Here is a 20105-nt window from a genome sequence, read left to right as displayed (position 1 = left end):
GAGAGAGAGAGAGAGAGAGAGAGAGAGCGAGAGAGCGAGAGAGCGAGAGAGCGAGAGAGCGAGAGAGAGAGAGAGAGAGGTACTGTGTCACCGAGTGGAACTGCATCCGGGCAATTCTGTGATAATGTCAACCTTACCATGAAGAAAAAAAGTTTTTACTCTATTAACAGCACAGATATTAACATTTGGTGGTTTAAATACCCATGTGAGGTCTCTCTTTAAGTTTTTAAAGCATCTCTTTTATTTTGAGTGCATGATATCCCATATTCATGTAAGTGTCATTTTCAGGAGTGTCACATCCATAACGGTCCATATTCCTCATGAATGGACACATGAAAATTAAAATAGAGTAACTATTTGATGTTCTATAAAGAGGCATCTCACAAAAACGTGTCTTTTTTTGGTCACATCCATAATTCATGTTTATTTCCTTTTTTTTAAATAGAACACTTGTGCATAGACTGATATTTTTCTGACGTTTAAACTCTATTAACAAGGGTTTAGTAAAATATAAACAGATGGTTTAGTATATTGGTAATAAATATATTCTCTGAGTGTTTTTATGTCACATCCATAACGCTGGAATTGCCCATCTATAAATATATTTAGACTTAAATAAATTCAGACCTAATTCACAGATGTGGCCCCTAGGGGGTCCACAGTGGAACTGCAAGGAGTCCCGCTTATTACCGTTTACTCACAGGCAACTTTTTGTTAAAAATGTAAAGCATGTACAGAAATATTACAACCAATGTTCTCTTTAAGCTGCGCAAGTGCGCGGCCGCGCGGACTCATTAAGGCTCCCGCGCATTGCAATTTTAACCTGCGTGCGGACAAAAACATCCATTCAGGCAGCAGAAGCAAGCAATAGAAGAAAAGTTACATCTGCATAATAATAAAAAAAACTGTAGGGTTAGAGTCAGTGCATTCTCTGTCTCCCTTCAGTAAGTACTGCAATGTAAACTCTGACAAAACTATCGTACGTGTTTAAAATCAAATGAAACGCGCACCGTGTACTCCGTAGTTCTCTATCGAGAGCGGTCTCTCGACATTGCAGAAGCTTCCGCATATGGGAACTCCTCCCTTCTCACCTCTCCTGAAGTCTTATTGGATAACGCCAGTGAAACTGGCCAATTGTCGCGCTCGCAACCGAATGTAATTACTGGCGACCAGACAGTATAAATACAGTGCACAGCAACAATACCTCAGAATCTTCTCTTTCACGCTGCCATCGTTGATATCGTCAGAAGCTTCTTCATCTGATGGCCGCCTTCTGTTGTCTTTGCGCGGTCCCATGGACCCACAGGATATGCACAAGCATTGCATCGCCTGCCTGGGCCTAGCCCACGCTGAGGCGGCGTTCGGAGAGTCTGATTGCGCGCACTGTGCTGACCTGCCGGCGCGTGTCTTGAGGACTCGCAGGAACGTTCCTCGAGGATTATTCGGGTCGAGGCCCACTGCCGCCAAAGGGCCGCTGGTGGGCCCACTCATGCCACGTGGTGGCGGCGACGACCCGGCTCAGGGCCGCTGTCCTCTGCCTTCGCCTCGTTCCCCAGTCATTTTCACTGAGGAGAGCCTTCGTCTCCCTCCCGCCGTTGCGGATGCCATTTCCTTCGGCCTCGACGAGGAAGACAACGACTCTATGTCCATCTCGGCCTCGGTGAAGGACTGGGCGGAGTCGGAGCGGGACCGCACCGACTCGGAGAGCACCCCAGACCTCCAGGAGGAGTTTGTGAGGGTGCTGGAAAAGGCCGTTAAGGAGCTCGACCTTAGCTGGAGCGCCCCGGAGGAGCCAGCTAAAAGTAAGCTCGATTCATGGTACTTTCAAGCGGGCCGCCGCCAGGCTGCACCGAAGAGGAGTACTCCTTTTTTCCCTGATGTGCACGAGCACGTGGTTAAGTCATGGACGGCCCCTGAATCGGCGCGAGTCCACGCTGCCACACAGGCTATGTTCGCCCACGTGGACGGGGCGGAGGCCCACGGTTATACCCGCATGCCGCCAGTGGAGGAGACCCTCGCTATACATCTGTGCCCCTCCTCCTCTTCGCTGAGCGCGGGTAGCTCAAGGTAGCTCCCGTGGGCGAGTGGCGGCCGGAGCCTCACGCGCTTCACATTCCCCCACCAGTGCAATTAGCCTCGCGAGGGCAGAGCGCGTCTCCGGAATATCAGCAAGCTGTATCGCCCGAGGTAATTCGGCCGCTATACATGTTTCGGAGTGCATGGAAAGCCATTCCGGGTATCTCTCCATGGCTGCTAAATGTGATAGAACACGGGTATTCCCTTCAGTTCAGACGTGAAGGGAATACCCTTTCACCTTTCAAGGGAATACCTCTTGTGAAGTTCTCACTTCACAAGAGGGCGTTCAGAATGATTACGCTAAAACAGATCCTGACGCAAGTTCGTCCCGGGGACTGGTTTGCGTCCGTGGATCTGAAGGATGCATATTTTCGCGTTCAGATAGCCCAGAGCCGCCGGCGCTTCCTGCGGTTCACGTTCGACGGAGCGGCGTACCAGTTTGCTGTGCTGCCGTTCGGACTGGCATTGGCTCCACGCACGTTCTCGAAATGCGTGGACGCAGCGCTTTCCCCTCTCAGAGCGAGTGGTATGCGCATTCTGAACTATCTGGACGACTGGCTGCTTCTAGCCCATTCACGAGATGTGCTTGTCAGTCATACGCAGATGCTGCTTCGTCACTTGTCATCCCTGGGGCTGCGGGTGAACGTGCCGAAGAGCAAGCTTCTGCCGAGTCGGTCCATAACATATCTAGGGGTATGTTTCGACTCAGTGGAGATGCGCGCCCGCCTCTCTCAGGAGCGCTTGGAGTCCATCTCCGCCGCACAGCGCGCCTTCAGCTTGGACCGGTCCATTCCGCTGAGGGTATTTCAGAGACTTCTGGGACTGATGGCGTCAGCATCACCAGTCTGCCACCTGGGTCTTTTGCACATGCGTCCTCTGCAGCTGTGGCTAAAGACTCCGCGGAGAGCATGGTCCTCGGGTCGTGCGTGCGTGAAGATAACTCACAGATGCCTCAGCGCTTTGGAACCGTGGCGCGACTGGAGCATGTTCAGCCAGGGCGTTCCCCTGGGGCTTGTGACAATGCGTACGGTGGTAACGACGGATGCGTCTTCCTCGGGCTGGGGTGCAGTGTGCGAAGGCAGGCCAGCGTCGGGTCTGTGGTCGCCGTCTCTGAGCAGTTGGCACATAAATCGGCTGGAGCTGATGGCGGTGTTCTTAGCTCTGCAGACTTTTCGGCCTCAGCTGATGCAGCGTCATGTATTGATTCGCACTGACAACACGTCCGTGGTTTCGTACATCAATCGCCAAGGAGGGGTCCACTCCAGAGCCCTTTTCGAGCTGGCTGCGAGGCTGCTGCTGTGGGCAGACCAGCACCTGCTTTCCATCAGGGCAGCACATATCCCCGGTCATTTGAACTGCGGAGTGGATATGCTCTTGAGGGGAGGTCTTTCCCAAGGGGAATGGAGACTTCACCCGACTCAGTACGGATGATCTGGGATCGCTTCGGGAAGGAGGAGATGGATCTGTTTGCGACGAGCGAGAATGCACACTGTCCGCTGTTCTTCTCGCTGCCGCGCTCCCCCAGGTAGACGGACGCTCTGGCGACGCGCTGGCCAGACGCCCGGCTTTACGCTTTTCCTCCGGTGAAGATTCTGCCCCTTGTGCTGGGCAAGATCAGAGAGGAGAGAGCGTCGGTGATCCTCGTTGCTCCGTTTTCATCCGTGGTTCCCAGACCTGAGAGAGTTACTGGTGTCCTCTCCGTGGCGGATTCCCCTCAGGGGCGACCTGTTATCTCAGGCGAACAGCTCGATTTGGCACCCCAACCCGGATTTGTGGAGCCTCCATGCCTGGCCGCTTCAGGGGTCTTAGAACCCCTCCCTCAGAGAGTGCTTGACACTATTGCGGAGTCTCGGGCGCGTTCCACTAGACGCTTATATGCTCTGAAATGGGATGTATTTAAGAAGTGGTGTATTGAGTGCGGTATAGACCCGGTGTCATGTCCCGTGTCTGATGTGTTACGCTTTCTACAATAGAGGATGGATAATGGTGGCCTCCCGTCCACGCTGAAGGTTTATGTGGCTGCTATCGCCTCGTTTCGTTCCCCGGTTGACAGGCAATCGATCGATAGGCATGCATTGGTGGTCAGATTTTTGAGAGGAGCTCGGAGGCTGTTTCCCTCGCGATCTCCTTCAGTACCTCCGTGCGATTTGTCTCTGGTGCTGAGGGCTCTCTCTCTGCCCCCATTCGAGGTGTTGGAAGCTGTTTCTATAAGGGAGCTCTCTCTTAAAGCCGTTCTCCTTCTCGCTCTTGCTTCGGCAAAACGCATTGGGGATTTATGTGCGCTTTCTATCGGCGCGGATTTCATTCGTTTTGGGGCCGGCGACTGCAGCGTCACTCTACGGCCGAAAGCGGGTTATGTGCCTAAGTTCCTGTCTACCCCGTTCAGAGAGCAGGTTATTTCGTTGCCCGCTTTGTCTTCCAAGTCGTCTGCCTCGTGTGATGCTGATGCTCAGAGGGCTGTGTGTCCGGTTAGGGCTTTGAGGGCTTACATTGATCGTACGGCCGGGTTTCGGCTGTCTGATCAGCTCTTCGTGTGCTACGGCGGGGGGACTAAAGGTCAGGCTGTCTCTAAACAGAGGCTCTCTCACTGGGTGGTGGACGCTATCAACCTGGCGTATGAGAGTCAAGGGCAGGCCTGCCCTTTCGGCATCAGGGCTCACTCAACTAGGGCTGTTGCCTCTTCGTGGGCTTGGGCTAGAGACGTTTCTATTAAGGACATCTGTTGTGCGGCTGGCTGGTCTTCACAGAAAACCTTCGCCAGATTCTACAGGCTGGATGTATCCTCATTAGCCTCGCATGTCCTCTCGATGAGTACGGACAGCTCAATGTTACCTAGTTGCTGATCTCCTATATTGTGCAGTTGTTACAGTGTTACTGTTAACTCTGTGCTTGGTGTTACTGGACTTGCATTATATCTGCCCGGATTTCCGCGCTGACACTATTGTGGTGTCTGCCCTGTCTCAGTGCAGCCCGCTCATTTCTTTGGCTGAGATATGCAAATTTTGTAGAAGACCGTTCTTGCAGCTCATTGGTCTGTCTCAGCCAATCAGCTGCGGGCTCTTCAAGGCAACTTCGTGATTGGTTCACCTGTGTGCTTAACACTGGTGAGTGTATGCGGTCGGTTACGGCTGTCTTGCTACCCTCACGGCGGGATTGTATACAGTTCCCATATGCGGAAGCTTCCGCAATGTCAAGAGACCGCTCTCGATAGGGAACGTCTCCAGTTACTGTCGTAACCTCGGTTCCCTGAGAAGCGGGAACGAGACATTGCGCTAGCCGCCGTGTTCGTCGCGTGTCAGCCTTGGAGGCGTTCTTTTGCAGATTCTGAGGTATTGTCGCTGTGCACTGTATTTATACTGTCTGGTCGCCAGTAATTACATTCGGTTGCGAGCGCGACAATTGGCCAGTTTCACTGGCGTTATCCAATAAGACTTCAGGAGAGGTGAGAAGGGAGGAGTTCCCATATGCGGAAGCTTCCGCAATGTCTCGTTCCCGCTTCTCAGGGAACCGAGGTTACGACTGTAACCGGAGACGTTCTAATGCTTCCTATGGCTGCAACGACGATTACGTCGACTACTAAAATACGTCGACGTGCGTGAAATGCGTCGACGCGTCGTATTATTTACGTTTATCTGCTGTAATAGCAGTTTCTTTTCCCGGGCATGTGTAAGTTAATCAGCAGAACAAGAGAAAGTATAATACACCCGACAAACAGCGATCGAGAGCCTCGGACGCAGTAGTGAATGGACGGAGGAATTCCCCCTAACGTTAAGTTACCCCCGGAATGCGATCATCACAGCATGGACACGCAATCACAAATGGACGGAGAGGGGCACGTAGATGTAGACTTTCATAATAAATGACTTTATTTTAAAAATACGCTTTACATTAATGATTTACATTAACGCTATTGTACTAGTGTAGGTTAGTGTATGTGAACCTTTGCAGATTGAAGCTTCAAAAGGGACTGACTATCATGAAACCACCAATGCACTTTTTATGTCATTCGATAGCTTTATGCGAGGAATAAACCAATATAGCATAATTAAGAAACTCTAGCAAAATACATTTTGTGAGTTACTCGCTGAGTGTAACGTTAGCTTAGCTTATTAGAAGCACTGGCAGCGGTCTGAATATTTTGCGTCTTCATACGAAAAAACTCTTTTAAAACCTCTGATTTAACTGTATACTGTCGGATTGATGCAACGCACTATGTGTTAAACATGTAACATATCATCTCTTCTCGTTGTGTTCTAACTATTATTTACTTTGGGGAGCAAAATGATCCCCGAGACTTCAGAAGAAGTAGGTGCTTTAAGCACATCATTGTGCGTCCGGGATGCGCATAACTGTAAATAACGAAGCGAATGCATTAAGCGCATCATTCTGAGTTCAGGGTGCGTGGGCTCGCTTTAACGCCACTCTGCATTAGAGTCTTTTATACGGTGATAGTTGTGTACAATAAACAGAGACAGATAGTAGTATTTTACTCTTACTAAATTATATTATGAGACTGAAAATAGAGTCGGATATTACTTGGAGGAAAAAAATACAGAGCATATATCATGCTCTAGTATTTCATAAACACATTTTTTTATGTTTTTACATTTACATTTAGTCATTTAGCAGACGCTTTTATCCAAAGCGACTTACAGATGAGGGAAACAATGGAAGCAATTGGAACAACATAAGGACAACAAAAAGCATAAGTGCAATAAAAAACTGGTTTCATATAGCCTACCACAGTACAAAGCTAAGTTTCTTTTTTATTTTTTACCTTTAATACAGTACATAAAAAATCAGTCTTTTTTACTTTTAAAATTAAAACTACTTAATTAAAAGAAGATGGTGATTTTAATGTAAACATGGATTAAAATGTTAAAACAACAATATTTATTTATAAGATGTAGTGGAGTAAAAAGTACGATTTGCTTTATAATGTAAGAAAAAACTATAATTTATTGTTTATTTGCAAAGTTTGCCAAAGGATTAATAAAGTAATCCAAAAAATCTTTATTGGATTAATAAAAAATAATCGTTAGATTAGTCGACTAATCGAAAAAATGATCGTTAGTCGACAATTAAAATAATCGTTAGTTGCAGCCCTAATGCTTCCTAAATAGGGAGTATTTACTGACTAATGTGTTACTCATGTGGACGAGAGAGTGTAGAGCACTAAAATAAACACACTTCATCATTTCATACAGCCTTTCCACAGCCCATCAGAGAATGTCAGAATGTATTTCAGCCCCCACCCACAGCAGAAAGAGCTTACTTTACAGGTATCAGCTGAAAATATCCACACGCCCAGCTGTAAAGATAGAAATATGTCGCCTTGTGCAACAGCAGACATGGAAAACAAGTCTCAGTTCCTAAGCTCTGACAAAGAAACCCCTCAAAACTTTCTTCTCAAGAAAATGCTTTTTTAAATCTACAGCATTTTGTTTTCCTGGAACAAAGTTCTTTTTTTCTGAAGATTGTGTTGAAAAAACCTCAGAAATCCCATAAGTTAAATTTCACAGGGTAAGATGTTTTACTTTCCAAAGATCTGTAGTTTTTTACTTCCGTTATTAAATCCTAATTTAGTTCTGCAAGCATTGTTCACCTTCTCTTTAACCTGAGACATGAATGCATGCAGAACGCACGTAGAGCTCAGGACTGCACACCAGAATTAGACAAGAATGCTGGTCACCCGTCACCGATCCCCCAGCGTCAGTGTTTAAACGTAACGCAAACAAACCAGATCACATGACGCGTGTAAATCTGACTGAGGGTCAGTATTCTTACTAAGGCACCGGGGCACACAGACACCCGAAAAGAGATCAGCTCCGATCCACAGCGGGTGTGTTTGTGAAGCAGCGATTCATTGAGACAGTCGTGGTGTAAGGTAACACCCGGGGCCGGGAACACCCGCCTGTCGCCCTGCCAGCGGAAACAAGAGAACCAACGTTCCCGTTTACACACACACACACCGGGCAGATTCCCGCGGGACAGGAACGGCTACTTTCAAACAAAACCGCTCATTAGCAAACATAAGAGAGAGAGAGAGAGAGAGAGAGAGAATAGACACCAGCTGCCGTCTGTACGCTCTGCGCTGTGTTTACAAGTGATCGTGAACGCTTGAGAAATATTTCCTCTGCTTTAGGGCATCAGGAGCTCAGTGGGCGGCTGTCGAATAAACACAGACATTTCCACGGCATGCCTGACATTAACCAAGACAATACTTTCTGTAAATGCAGGAAGAGACGACTTTAAAAATGACGATTCAAAACTTTCCAGAGCCGCCTGACCCATTTCCAAGTCCGGCGTGTGATTTCTGGGTGAGCGTTCAGGACACATTTGCCTCTGCAAATATTATAAAAACATTTTCGATGCTTGAAAACATTCCACGGCAAACACTTTAGAGGGAAAGTTTTTTGAATTAGCAGAATATTCTGTTTCATACGGCTCAACTCTGACGTTTTGTGTTTAGCGTGGTGGTGTTTAGGCGGCCGCAGCGTGCCCGTTTAAAGACCTGCGGTGTAAAGCTTTCCTGCTCTGGCTACGACCACATCCACCAGGGCACAAACCCTCGCTCATAAAGGCATCATTTCAGCTCCCAAAATGCTGCTAGCGCCGAGCCGTGCGGCTCAAATCAAACAGCCCACCGCAAAATATGTTCTCTTGGAGAGACAGCGTCTGGTTTCCCAAAATACCCCTGACCGGAGGAATTCCTCTATAAAGGTTCTAGAGAGGCCCTCTCTTGTCTCTCATTCACAGGCTTTATAACAAATGACCCCGTCACAGCCCTGACTTGAACTTTCTCTGACCTCTCTGAGATTTAAAAGCATCACATCGATAAGTATGCATAGATTGCAGATGCATCCGCCATCTTGGAACAGTCATCTGGGAATCAGTATCTAAAGGTCAATAACTGACTCACCTCAACATCCTGCAGGCTGAAGTCGGTTTGGTCTTTGAAGTTAGCTGCGCCCGCGCTGAGCTCCATCAGCATCTTGCCGATCTCCGGCTTTATTGCGGTGGTGAGTCGGCCGGTCATTTCCATGACATGTTCCTGCACGTCTTTCAGTTGCATAGCTGCTTTGGAATATCGGGAGTCCCGGAACACGCTGCCGAAGAGCTCCGTCAGGAACGCGCTGGCGCGGCAGAAGGCGTTCAGCGCGTCCAGGTATTTGGAGATGCCCTGCTGGATGTCCGCGATCGCCGTGGTAGTGCCCGGGGCTGGCCCGTGGCAGCCGGAAGGGGCGGAGCCTATGGTCGCCATGGGAGACGGGGTGGAGCAGGAAGTCCCCAAGGGGGCACTGAGGGTCCGGCTGAGCTCGGGCAACGGGTACGGCTGCTGGTGTTGCTGCACTTTGTGCTTGGACCCGCCAATCAAAAAGCGCAGCTTGTAGTCCATTTTACTTTCTTGTGCGCTGCAACAATACATAAGTGTTCGACGTGGCCCGGTGGTGCGTGTCCTCGCCAAGTCCTGCTTTACCTGCACGCGGGTTTTCAATGCCCCCTAACCTGGGCCTGCTGGGTAAACGGACAGCTTAAAGTTTCCATCAGAGACGAGGTGGCGTCTGGAGAGGTCTGAAGAATTCTGAAGAATTCAACCCTGGATGCAGCTTACATCAAAAACAACAAAATATCCCAACGAAACGCTACTGTCGGTGTGCAGTTTTCCCTTAGAAGCGCTTCACGTGTGCATCACAAGGAAAAAAAGACGACCGCCCTGCGTGTCCTCTTCAATCCGAAGTGCATCGTCAATCCTTCAATTGGAAGCAAAAACCTTCTGAATTCTAGCGTTCTGTAGACCTCTAATAAAAATAGAAAACTCTAAACATTTTCAGGGGAGGAAAACGTTCCTTGGCACGTTCCGTTTGTGCTCGGCTCTGACGGATCCGGTCGGTCAGAGGGTTCTGGAGCAGCTGAGAGACGGAGAGAGATGGCCGGGCTCTCTCTCTTTCTTGATCTATTTGCAGTATCTGAGGTAGTTAATACTCACAACGGAAACAAATGTGCTTCCAGATAGGGCTCTCTCAGCAAACGCAGACTGAAGTAACAAAAGCACAAACTATCTGTAAGGCCTCTCGGTCATTTCCTGCGAGAAAGACAGACAAAGAGAAAACAGTCAGTGACATATCACACAGAGGGTGTGCCTTCGCATTTGTTTTCAAGCGTCGCCTGGAGATTTCACTTTTTTAAACACTGTACTGATTACAGCCGGAGGGTTTCTGCCTGTGATGATGATTGGTTCAATGGCCTTTAAATATATACATATTTAATACATTCAAATCTGCTATGAGTTAAACACTGTAACAAATCATTTGAAAAAAAATGTAAACGTTGATATTAATTTAACTAAGACGACAGAGATCAAGATATTTAAATCATGTTTATTTGAAAACTGATGGATCGTAAGGTCCATCAGATCGTCAGTGAAGTGATTTTTTCCTGTAGCTCAGTGGTTAGAGCGTGGTGCTAGCATCGCTAAGGTCGTGGGTTGGATCCCAGGGATTGCACATACTTGGTAACAAATGTATAGTAAAAGGCAATGTAAGTGCTTTGGATAAAAGCGTAGAAGACAGACAGGTAGTTTTTGACAGACGTGATAACATCCGTAACAGCGAACAATGTTTGATAAAATGTGCGATTTTATTTTACAGAATGAAGTTTATTTTGTGTATCAAATAAACAACATGTAATTCAAAGACTGACACGTTTGGCTTGTCAAATTGAATTTTCTACCAGAACATTTTGATGAACAAAATCGCACTTTTGATGCTCGTCTTAGAAAAAAAACACTAAATGGTGTTTTATTTCAAATAAGCTAAACAACCGATCACAACCTTACAGGCCGCTACAGGACCTGAGAGAAAACTGCTGGAAGAGCAGAACAGGACCGGGCTTTTGTCACTTTATTGGTGTAAAGTTTTAGTAATTAGTTAGTTTAGACGTGTTGGGGTGGACTGTCATTATGCATGTCATATTTACACAGTCACGCATCGTCATTTCAGTGATTTTAAGCTTCAGGTGACCGGAGGAGCAGAACGCATTAGCTCTCCATCTGAACAATGACGTCTCTATGTTTCACACAACAGACTGAAGTCTCATTGTATTGAGATTTAATCGGCAATAACGCACTTACAATGCAAGTCAAATCAGACAAAACAATAAATGTGAAACCTTTCAAAATAAAGCCACAAGACAATACAGTAAGAAGAGCATTGTGTGTGTTTGTGTCACTGCGTTTCATTGAACCGGCGCGTGCTTAACATTCCTGAAATCTCTTCTGTTCCACTGACCTCAAAATCTCACATCCCTTGACAAACAACAAACAGCAATCGAGGAAAACAAGCATGAAGAAGTGCAGATTCAAACGCAACCAGCGTAGCCCCGTTGGAGCGTCTGGTGTCTTTCAGAAGGATCTGAGCAGATGCGTGTCGCCTGTAAAGCTCACTGAATGACAACACACGCGTGAACAGATATCCTGTCTGTAAACCCCGGGATTACACACACACTTCACCTCCTTCAAAACACACAGCGGGGAGGTTGTGTGAGGAACAGAAAAGTTCAAAGAAGATGAAAAGAAAGTGTTGTGATGATGGATCACCTCTGCTCTATATAAAGCTCACCTTCATATCGTGTTGACAAAAGTGTCAGACAAGAGCTAAAAATATTGAGCATCTCATTCTAACAAGGTACAAATATGTCTCATTTTGTGTGAAAGAAATCGGATTAGTCATAGAGATAAACAGATATTTAAGGACTACAGTGCTTTGCTACATTAAATCATAAGAACAGCTGAAGATCAACATCTATCATCCACTACTGATCGATCGGCACAAGTGTTTTCCTGCGATAACACAACTGTCCATCTCACCACACAACACAACACAGCTGCTGTCTGATCGCAGGACACGTCCTTCACATCTGTTACTAAAGCGCTTCAGGAATGTTCCTCTCCGCACACAGAGGTGGATCATTATCAGAAGGACATGAAGATTCTGAACAACGCTGCTGACGGCGATCAGCATCCAGATCATACCAGACATGCAAAAAAGATGCGAGATCCACCTGGTTCAGAGACAAACAAGAAGCACACGTCCAGCTGAATTCCACAAATGTTTGCCAGACAGGTTTCGGTCTGTTGTCCGATCACAGCAAACACAAACTTTACATTTAATCAGTGGAAATCTCTGGTTCACAAACCTACACAATATAACACACGTCACGTTAAAATTGACGGCATCTGACAGAAGATCTGTCTGTGGTTATTGTCATTTCAGATAAACGATGAAATATTTCCTTATATAATCCTGTTGATCTTTAAGCGGAAAACTCAAGAGTGTCTGAGGAACTGTGGGATTATTTTTGGAGATCCCATTCGCAGACGGACAACAGGCGAACACAAGTGTTACATGCGGCGCAGACATCAACACATGTGCTCTGTGCAGCTGTCAGAAGCGCTCATCTCAGCACATACTGCTTATAAATCACATCATTTGACTTCAATTCATTAAGCAACAATAGCAAAAAAACAACGGAAACTGGATCTTCCAGCCACAACAACACTGAACTGACATTACCAGACGAACCCTTCCTGCTCCTTTACACCGTTTGCCAGACAGACGAGACGTGTGGTTCAACAGTCGGAATCTCTGCTGAGCGTCCCGGTCGCACAGGGCCCGGTAACAGAGTATGACCCCCTGAAGTCAGACTCCATTTCAGCTGCACGCCAAAAGAGAACACATCTCCAGTTTCACAGGCACGTGGTGCATTGTGGGAGCTACTGCTACTAGGCCTGCACGATTAATCGTATTTTAACCGTTATAACGATTTATGCTTGCCACAATTAATTGAGCATAATCGTTGTGATATCAATGTTTTAAAAGCACCAAACTCCCGATAAGGTCTGAAAATCATTGCAAAGCTTGTATCTTTTAAACTGCCACTTTTTTTCACTACATTTCTACTATTTTTCTACTTTTTTGCAAAACCCACAGACAAACATGAAGGGTGACCAATAGTACTGATTTATAAAAAGAAAACAAGAAATATAAAAATGGAGTTGCATTTCTGTGTTTAGATGATTGATTGCGTGCTCTGAAATACGGTGTTGAAGAAGTTCAACGGCAGCAGATCATAACATATTCATTGGCTGTCAAGTTATAAATAAACATGCTGAAGTGAAATTAAACACAAAAGTTCTTTTATTAGTCATTGTGAGCGAAATCATTTTGATTATCATTTTACCCATAATGCACTGCCGTGTGACGTGGATGAGACCTCTACTGGGTGTCTGTGTAGGAATTGTGATCATTTTGTTGGTTCGTGTGGCTGTGATGGTTTCTAAACGCCGTGTTCAGGATTTAGAATGACTGCTGTGTTTAAAAGTATGCTTTATTATGAACAACCCAAATATTTCAGTGCTCTCCAGGTTACCCAATTTTTCCTAAAAAACACATTTCACATTCCGTAATACCCAAAAGAAGCGGATCAGATGTTTTTATGGAAAACAGAGTTTTATGGCGTTCTGCTCATATTAATGTCCAGTGAGTCATTCTGTCCACAAACTAATGAAGCGATTCACATCAGCACTGCCAAAAACGCAATACAGCGCTGACAGCCTCGTTGAAAAAAGACCTTGTAGAGACCATGACATTGTTGCTAGATTTTATGGTTTTAAATAGAAAACAATACTTTGTTGCATGACGTCTCCTGTTACGATTTAAGCAGCACGCACAAACATTAATGAAGACTTTAAGTACTTGGGATTTTCCTCGAGAAATGTGACACGAGGTAAAGTAGTCAAAGAACGAGTTTAGACCAGTTAGAAACCAAACAACAAGAAACTATCCGTGATCCCCCCAAACACACACAAATCCATCACCTCTTCAAACACGACGGCAAACCAAACACCTGAACAAGGGCTTCTCAAACTTCGAGGATGTTTTTCAACTCGCAAGTTCTAGGATGTTGTAGACATAATTACTGCAAATGAATAATAACTCAAGCACACTCTTGGCCACTCACTTCTAAGTCTTTCATTTGTCACCCATATAAGGTGCCTAAGTAGTGAGCCTGTGTGCTGTTGGAGATGTGTGTCGTTCTTTTTTAAAACCTGACTATAGATAAAGATCCAGCAGAGATCTGATTTAAACCAACATGTTTAAGGAAATATTTTCCTCTGATGGCCTTTGGTTGACTTCGGAAACACAAAGATTAAACAGACAAAAGGTTCATTCATTTATCCTGCCGTGGATAAACTGATAACAGTGAGAGAAGTCATTTGTTTTGAACATCTTTGTTGTGAAAACCTTTGGTTTTAGCGGATGAAAAAAGCGAGGAAAGCCATGCTGGAGGACGTGTCTCGTGACGGCATGAAACCGAATCTCTGTGAAACCAAAAGTCTTTCCTGTACCACCTGTTTGTGTGATGACATCACTGTCGCCTGAACTGTTTTCTACAGATACATATGGGACTGTGAATGCGTGAAACCTCAGAAACAGATAAAAACGTAAATAACTGCATGACTGTTATCTGCAGATCTGAAAGAACTCTGGGGTTAAATAAAGTTCACTTCATTACAACCGATAAATATTCTACTTCAGTTTGCAAGGAAAACAAAGAACACATGCGGTTTAGACTTCAAATGTGTAAAACTGTAAAAGCAACAGCAATGAGTTAAATTATTCGCACTGTTCTTCTGTAATAATAAACAAAACCCAGCAGATTTAACTAGGGCTGTCAAACGATTAATCACGATTAATCGCATCCAGAATAAAAGTTTGTGTTAACATAATATATGTATGTGTACTATGCATATTAATTTTGTATTTATAAACACATACTGGTATATATTTAAGAAAAATATAAAAATAAATTAATGTTTTAATATAATTTAAGTTATAAATAAATATTATACATGCAGATATTTCCTAAATATACAGGGCTCCAGACTGCGGCCAAATGGTCGCATTTTGCGACCAGTTTTTGAGACAGCGCAAGCAATTTTTAAAAGTACTCGCGCATGTGCAACCTGCCAATATGGATTTTTTTCTAGTTGTTATATCTCATGTGAAAAGTCGAGTAGAGCGGCACGCGTGTTACTGCTCCAACACAACCACCGGAGCTGATCGCGGCCACTCTAGTAAATGCGTTGGTCACAGCAGCTCAGCTCATCAAGTTTACATACACAACGTGAGTGCATTACTACGATTCGTTTGCTGTGACGGATTTTATGAGCCTGAGGAAGAACAATTTGATATTTGAAACGTTTAAAACGAAACTAACCGCAGAGGAGTTCAGAATAAGCCATTTATCTGTTGATTACTAGACACTGCGCTGAATCATTTCCAATGCTCTTGTTAAATTTATGTTAAGTTATCTTTACATTGTGTTGTGAATATGACGAAAAGTGTCCTTAATACACAATGATTTCATCATTAGAACGTTTTGCTTTAACACTAAAAACAATAAAATAAATACATTTTCATACAAAATGACATGCACATTTTCTGTTGGTTCAAATGAATTCAGAGTACTATTTTGCCTCTTTTTAAATGATGAGCAAAACCAAACCACTGTCACCTGCAGTTAAATGCATAGACAGGTAGTATTTGAAAACTATTTTACCACATTTACATTTCTGTACAAATGTGAAAGCATTTAAAACTGTTCCACACAAAAGTCAAGCAGCCACACTTTTACCTCCGGAAAAATTGACTCATGATATGCACCTTAGATCCCATGTTTTCTGGCGCATTTGGTCTCCTTTATGGGACTGTCTTGAAGATGCTGAATGACTGTCTTTGCTAAGTGACAGTCCAATGCTTGAGGTTTATAATATGGTATTTATTGACCACATATGCCTTATTTTGTATTTGTGTTATTTTTATTTTCCATTTTTGTTGATATTTCATGTGCATATATCTGACCATGTATGTATGATTGTGAGCAAATATTTGGGTGTTCTTTCTGATGTGTGATACCAGTACCACTGTCGTTATTGTGTTACTGTATTGTTAAATAAATGCAACAAAAAAAAAACCTGTTCCACACAATTCTGCAGATTTTTTTCAAAATTTTAGCACATCTGCAGATTCTGTATGACCGCTGAGTAATGTCATATCCCTCTAAAATGAAATTAAAACTGCACATCATAATTTCTGTGAGTTAAGTCTATTTATTATAAAGTATTTGTCAGTAATACAGCTATTTTGGGGAAAATTTTAAATAATTGCAGGCTGTAGTTCTTCAACCAGGGGCTACAGTGCTCCTAGTAAAAAATGTAATGCTGCCTGGAGCACTGATATATACATGTCTGTGTATGTGTAATACAAAATAAATATGCATAGTGCACAGACATATATTTATTCTGGATGTGGTTAATCGTGATTAAACGTGAACAGCCTTAAATTTAACTTGTATTTAACCCAGACAATTTATTGAAAATCAGCATAAATCAAGACTTGCAGTGTTTTCTTTTGAAATGCACATTCATAGCATAAGTGTAAATTATTCATCAGTATGTTACGCAAGTTTACACATTACTTCACCAAAACGTAACATCTTGCAACTTGATGTTTGACATCACCAATCCATCTTCCTCTTAATCCTTCCTTATAACGACAAATTAAATCCTAATGAAGAAAGTCCTGCGCTGAACTTTTCTATTAAACATTCTGTCCCAACCAGAAATATTTACCTTGCTGCAACTTTCACATTGATTTAGGCAATGCACTGGCACAAAGACTGAGCTTTCAGTGTGTTAAAGTTTTAAACTATCCAAAACATTTCGCCGACAAAGCAACCTTATGTGGTGGTCACGCAAAACGTAAAGAGTTTGAACCTCGATTACGTTCTATACAATGTCACAATATGTCCTAAAAATATCAGGTACTTTCATATTTTTGCAGCTACCAAAATTCAACGATTGAAAATCCGTGAACCAAAATAAGAGTGAGCGTTCCGTAACACACTCGCGTAGACGCGCACACACCCTTCCCCCATGAAACGATTCCATTGTGACTCTAAACTGCAATAGCAGTCGCAACAGAATGCAGCATATTCAGAACAACACTGGAATGCTTTGTAAGGGGGATATCTCTTTCAGCCCGCTGGCCCACTACACACACACGCACAGAGACCTCGGACCCTCGCTATATCCAAACTTAAAGAAACGTCCCTCTCCAGTGAGCGAGAATGCAAAGAAAACACAATTCTACATTCTCAGACTCTTACAAGACCGTTGCTCAAACTCATAGTGGATTATTCTGACGATGAGGCTTTTTCACTCCAGAGAACTGAAACTTTATTGAAACAGCGTGTTTGGCAGCACACGGCTGACCTGAGCATTATTTCCATAGCAACAGTATTAGCCAACAGCACAGCTCGTATTCCAAACACCGTCGAACACAGCAACAGACGTGACTGCGTTACATGGGACACAGAATCACCGTACACGGTTAACACGCGCTGAACGGGATCAAACTACACTGCAAATAAATACATTTACAGACAATACAGGGATTCAGATTACAGGTTCGATACCTGAAATAACTTTCCATTCAGAGTCAGATGACAGACAAAACAAACAAAGTCAAGTACATTTTGTTTTTGGTCTAGCGAAAACAGAAAAAGCTCGAATCCACGACACTCTCAGAGCTCAACAATTCTGTCATCGTTTATTTCTCCTTATGTGGTTGTAAACCTGTATGTGACTCTGTGGAACACGAGAGAAGATATTTTGAGACATGTCTCTGTGGTTTTGTGTTCATACAATGGAAGTCAATGCTGTTGCTCTTCAAAATGTCTTCTTTTGTGTTCTGAAGAGGAAACTCATACAGGAATGAGGTTTGAAATGACAAGGGCAAGTAAATGATTCCTTTAATATTTAATGCAAATATTGAAAATAAAATGTTTCAGATGTGTAATCTCTTTTATTCACACAGCTCTCTCTCTCTCTCTCTCTCTCTCTCTCTCTCTCTCTCGTATCCATTGAGTGAGTCACAGTTCTTTTCATTCCCCAACAGAGCGACCCAAACAGGAAATACATTCCACATGAACTCAGCCCGTCTCATTCTCCACACGGCCTACAAGAGCTCAGAGGGCCGGCCGTATGTTCAAAAGAGGCTTTAACCAAAAGCCGCTTGAGTTATTACAACAGCACTTCTACTGAAACAAAACACAACACGGATTGAGAGAATAATCACAGACTGCACGGTGTGAAAACTAACAAATATAAACACCACTTCACACCAATAACTATAATGACAACTAGATCAGCTCCCACAACAACAAACAAAACCGTTTTGTTTAATCTGACCTCGCATGTTGTACAGGTAAATATTTTAAATTACTTTTTATATTAAAAAGAAGATGGACAAAATCAGAAGAACTATTTTACCATATCGTCAATGGTATAGTTTCCTTAAATTAACAACTTTCTTTATACTTATAGTGGTCAATATCATAGTTATAAATGGTCCTTGACACTGCTAATGCTTTAAATTGTAAAAAAAATATATTTTTAGTTAACAAACTATTTGCATCTATCAAAACACTACAAAGTGAGTCACAGGTCAGATCTGCGGTGTCATGGACGACTGAAATCAAAACATCAAACTATATAAAAAGAACTTCTGCTGTACAGTACATGAAAACAGAACAGAACACAGAAATACAATTTACTTAAATACACCTGCTAAATATAACTATAAATATAATTTATCAAATTTACATTACATTTAGGCACATGGCAGACACTTTTATCCAAAGCGACCTACATCGCATATACTATACATTTGTTTCCAAGTATGTGTGATCCCTGAGATCGAACCCTTGACCTTGGTGTTGCTAGGGCCATGCTCTTACCACTGAGCTACAGGAATTCAGGAATTTACCATCACACTGCAAAGAGTAATTCAGGACACTCACACAGAGTCACAGCAATTTAACGTTAGTTATAAATAATGACAACTATAGAGCTAATGTGTCCACAGAACCTTTAGAAGAAATCTGGACACTACAGACACCCGTGTGAGATCCGAACCTAATAAATCTTCAAACTCTCTCACGTGCATTCTCTCTCCTACACACACACACACACAAACTGTCAAAATTCAAATCATTTAACCAAACAAGCTTGTAATTTTCTGCACTCTATCCAGCAAATACACATTCGCTCTCAAAACTGACAGTTACCCTGTTTAAGTTCCTCCAAGACGATGTCTGATATCTAATCATGGGATGATCGTGACATGTATTGATCAGATCTGCAGGATCTGCTCCAGTTCAACCCAAATCCACCAAACCACAGACGCATCCCGGTGTAGCCCTTTAACACCCTAAAAAACACACTTCAACGATCTGATGTATAGGAATCTATCCAAATCTAGACCCTCGGTGAAAATCGCTGACCCGCCCCACTGCAGCCCTTTAACGCACTCATCACACCCGCTTGGGCGTGTGTGACACCCGTCGGGTATTTAAGGCTTCGGAGGGGCGGTTCAGCGCCTTTTCAGGGCGTTGAAGGGTCCTGGTGTCATTTAGGGGACCCCGGGGGCAGTTAATCACGCATTAATGAGAGTGATTAAGATCAGACTGTCCGACTGCAGCAGATCAGATGAGGTTTAACGGGTCAACGCTGATACCGATTCACCAAAACAACCCACACACAACCTAACATCGTTCACTTTGCGCACTGACCCGCTGTCATCTGACTCGTTTCAAACACTGAATGCGTGTTTTCAAACGCGTTTAGAGGAAATTATCGGTATATATGTAGCTAATATCAGTTAGCCGTTAGCAGCCCGCGCTGACACGGATCTTAAAACAACGCGAGCACGTCACGTCAGAACTCAACCGTTCACGGGCGCATCACGGCGGCTGGGATAAACGGAAAGGAATCGTACCTGCAGTGGCTCCGGTAAAGGCGTTCATCGGTGCGGAAAAACAGCCGATCGGCGGTAGGATCACGGCATCGCTTACCAGCTGTTTGTCCCCACCCTCCTGTCTGTGGTGAGCGGAAGTGACGCAGC

General features: G+C 44.1%; 1 protein-coding gene across 1 annotated transcript in view; it reads right to left on the bottom strand.

The window, feature by feature from the left end:
- LOC130563306 (granule associated Rac and RHOG effector protein 1-like) overlaps positions 1 to 20105 on the bottom strand; it is a 28944-nt gene extending 8839 nt beyond the window's left edge. Inside the window, exons 1-2 of the mRNA XM_057348762.1 lie at positions 19980 to 20105; positions 8999 to 10162 (exon numbers count right to left, since the gene is read on the bottom strand). Coding sequence (XP_057204745.1) covers positions 8999 to 9505 — 507 coding nt within the window. The 5' untranslated portion in view covers positions 9506 to 10162; positions 19980 to 20105. The remainder of the gene's footprint in view (positions 1 to 8998; positions 10163 to 19979) is intronic.

The sequence above is a fragment of the Triplophysa rosa genome, linkage group LG12 (assembly GCF_024868665.1).
Source record: "Triplophysa rosa linkage group LG12, Trosa_1v2, whole genome shotgun sequence".
Classification (NCBI taxonomy): domain Eukaryota; kingdom Metazoa; phylum Chordata; class Actinopteri; order Cypriniformes; family Nemacheilidae; genus Triplophysa; species Triplophysa rosa.
The sequence above is the reverse complement of the archived record's forward strand: the minus strand, read 5'-3'. Positions and strand labels throughout refer to the sequence as shown.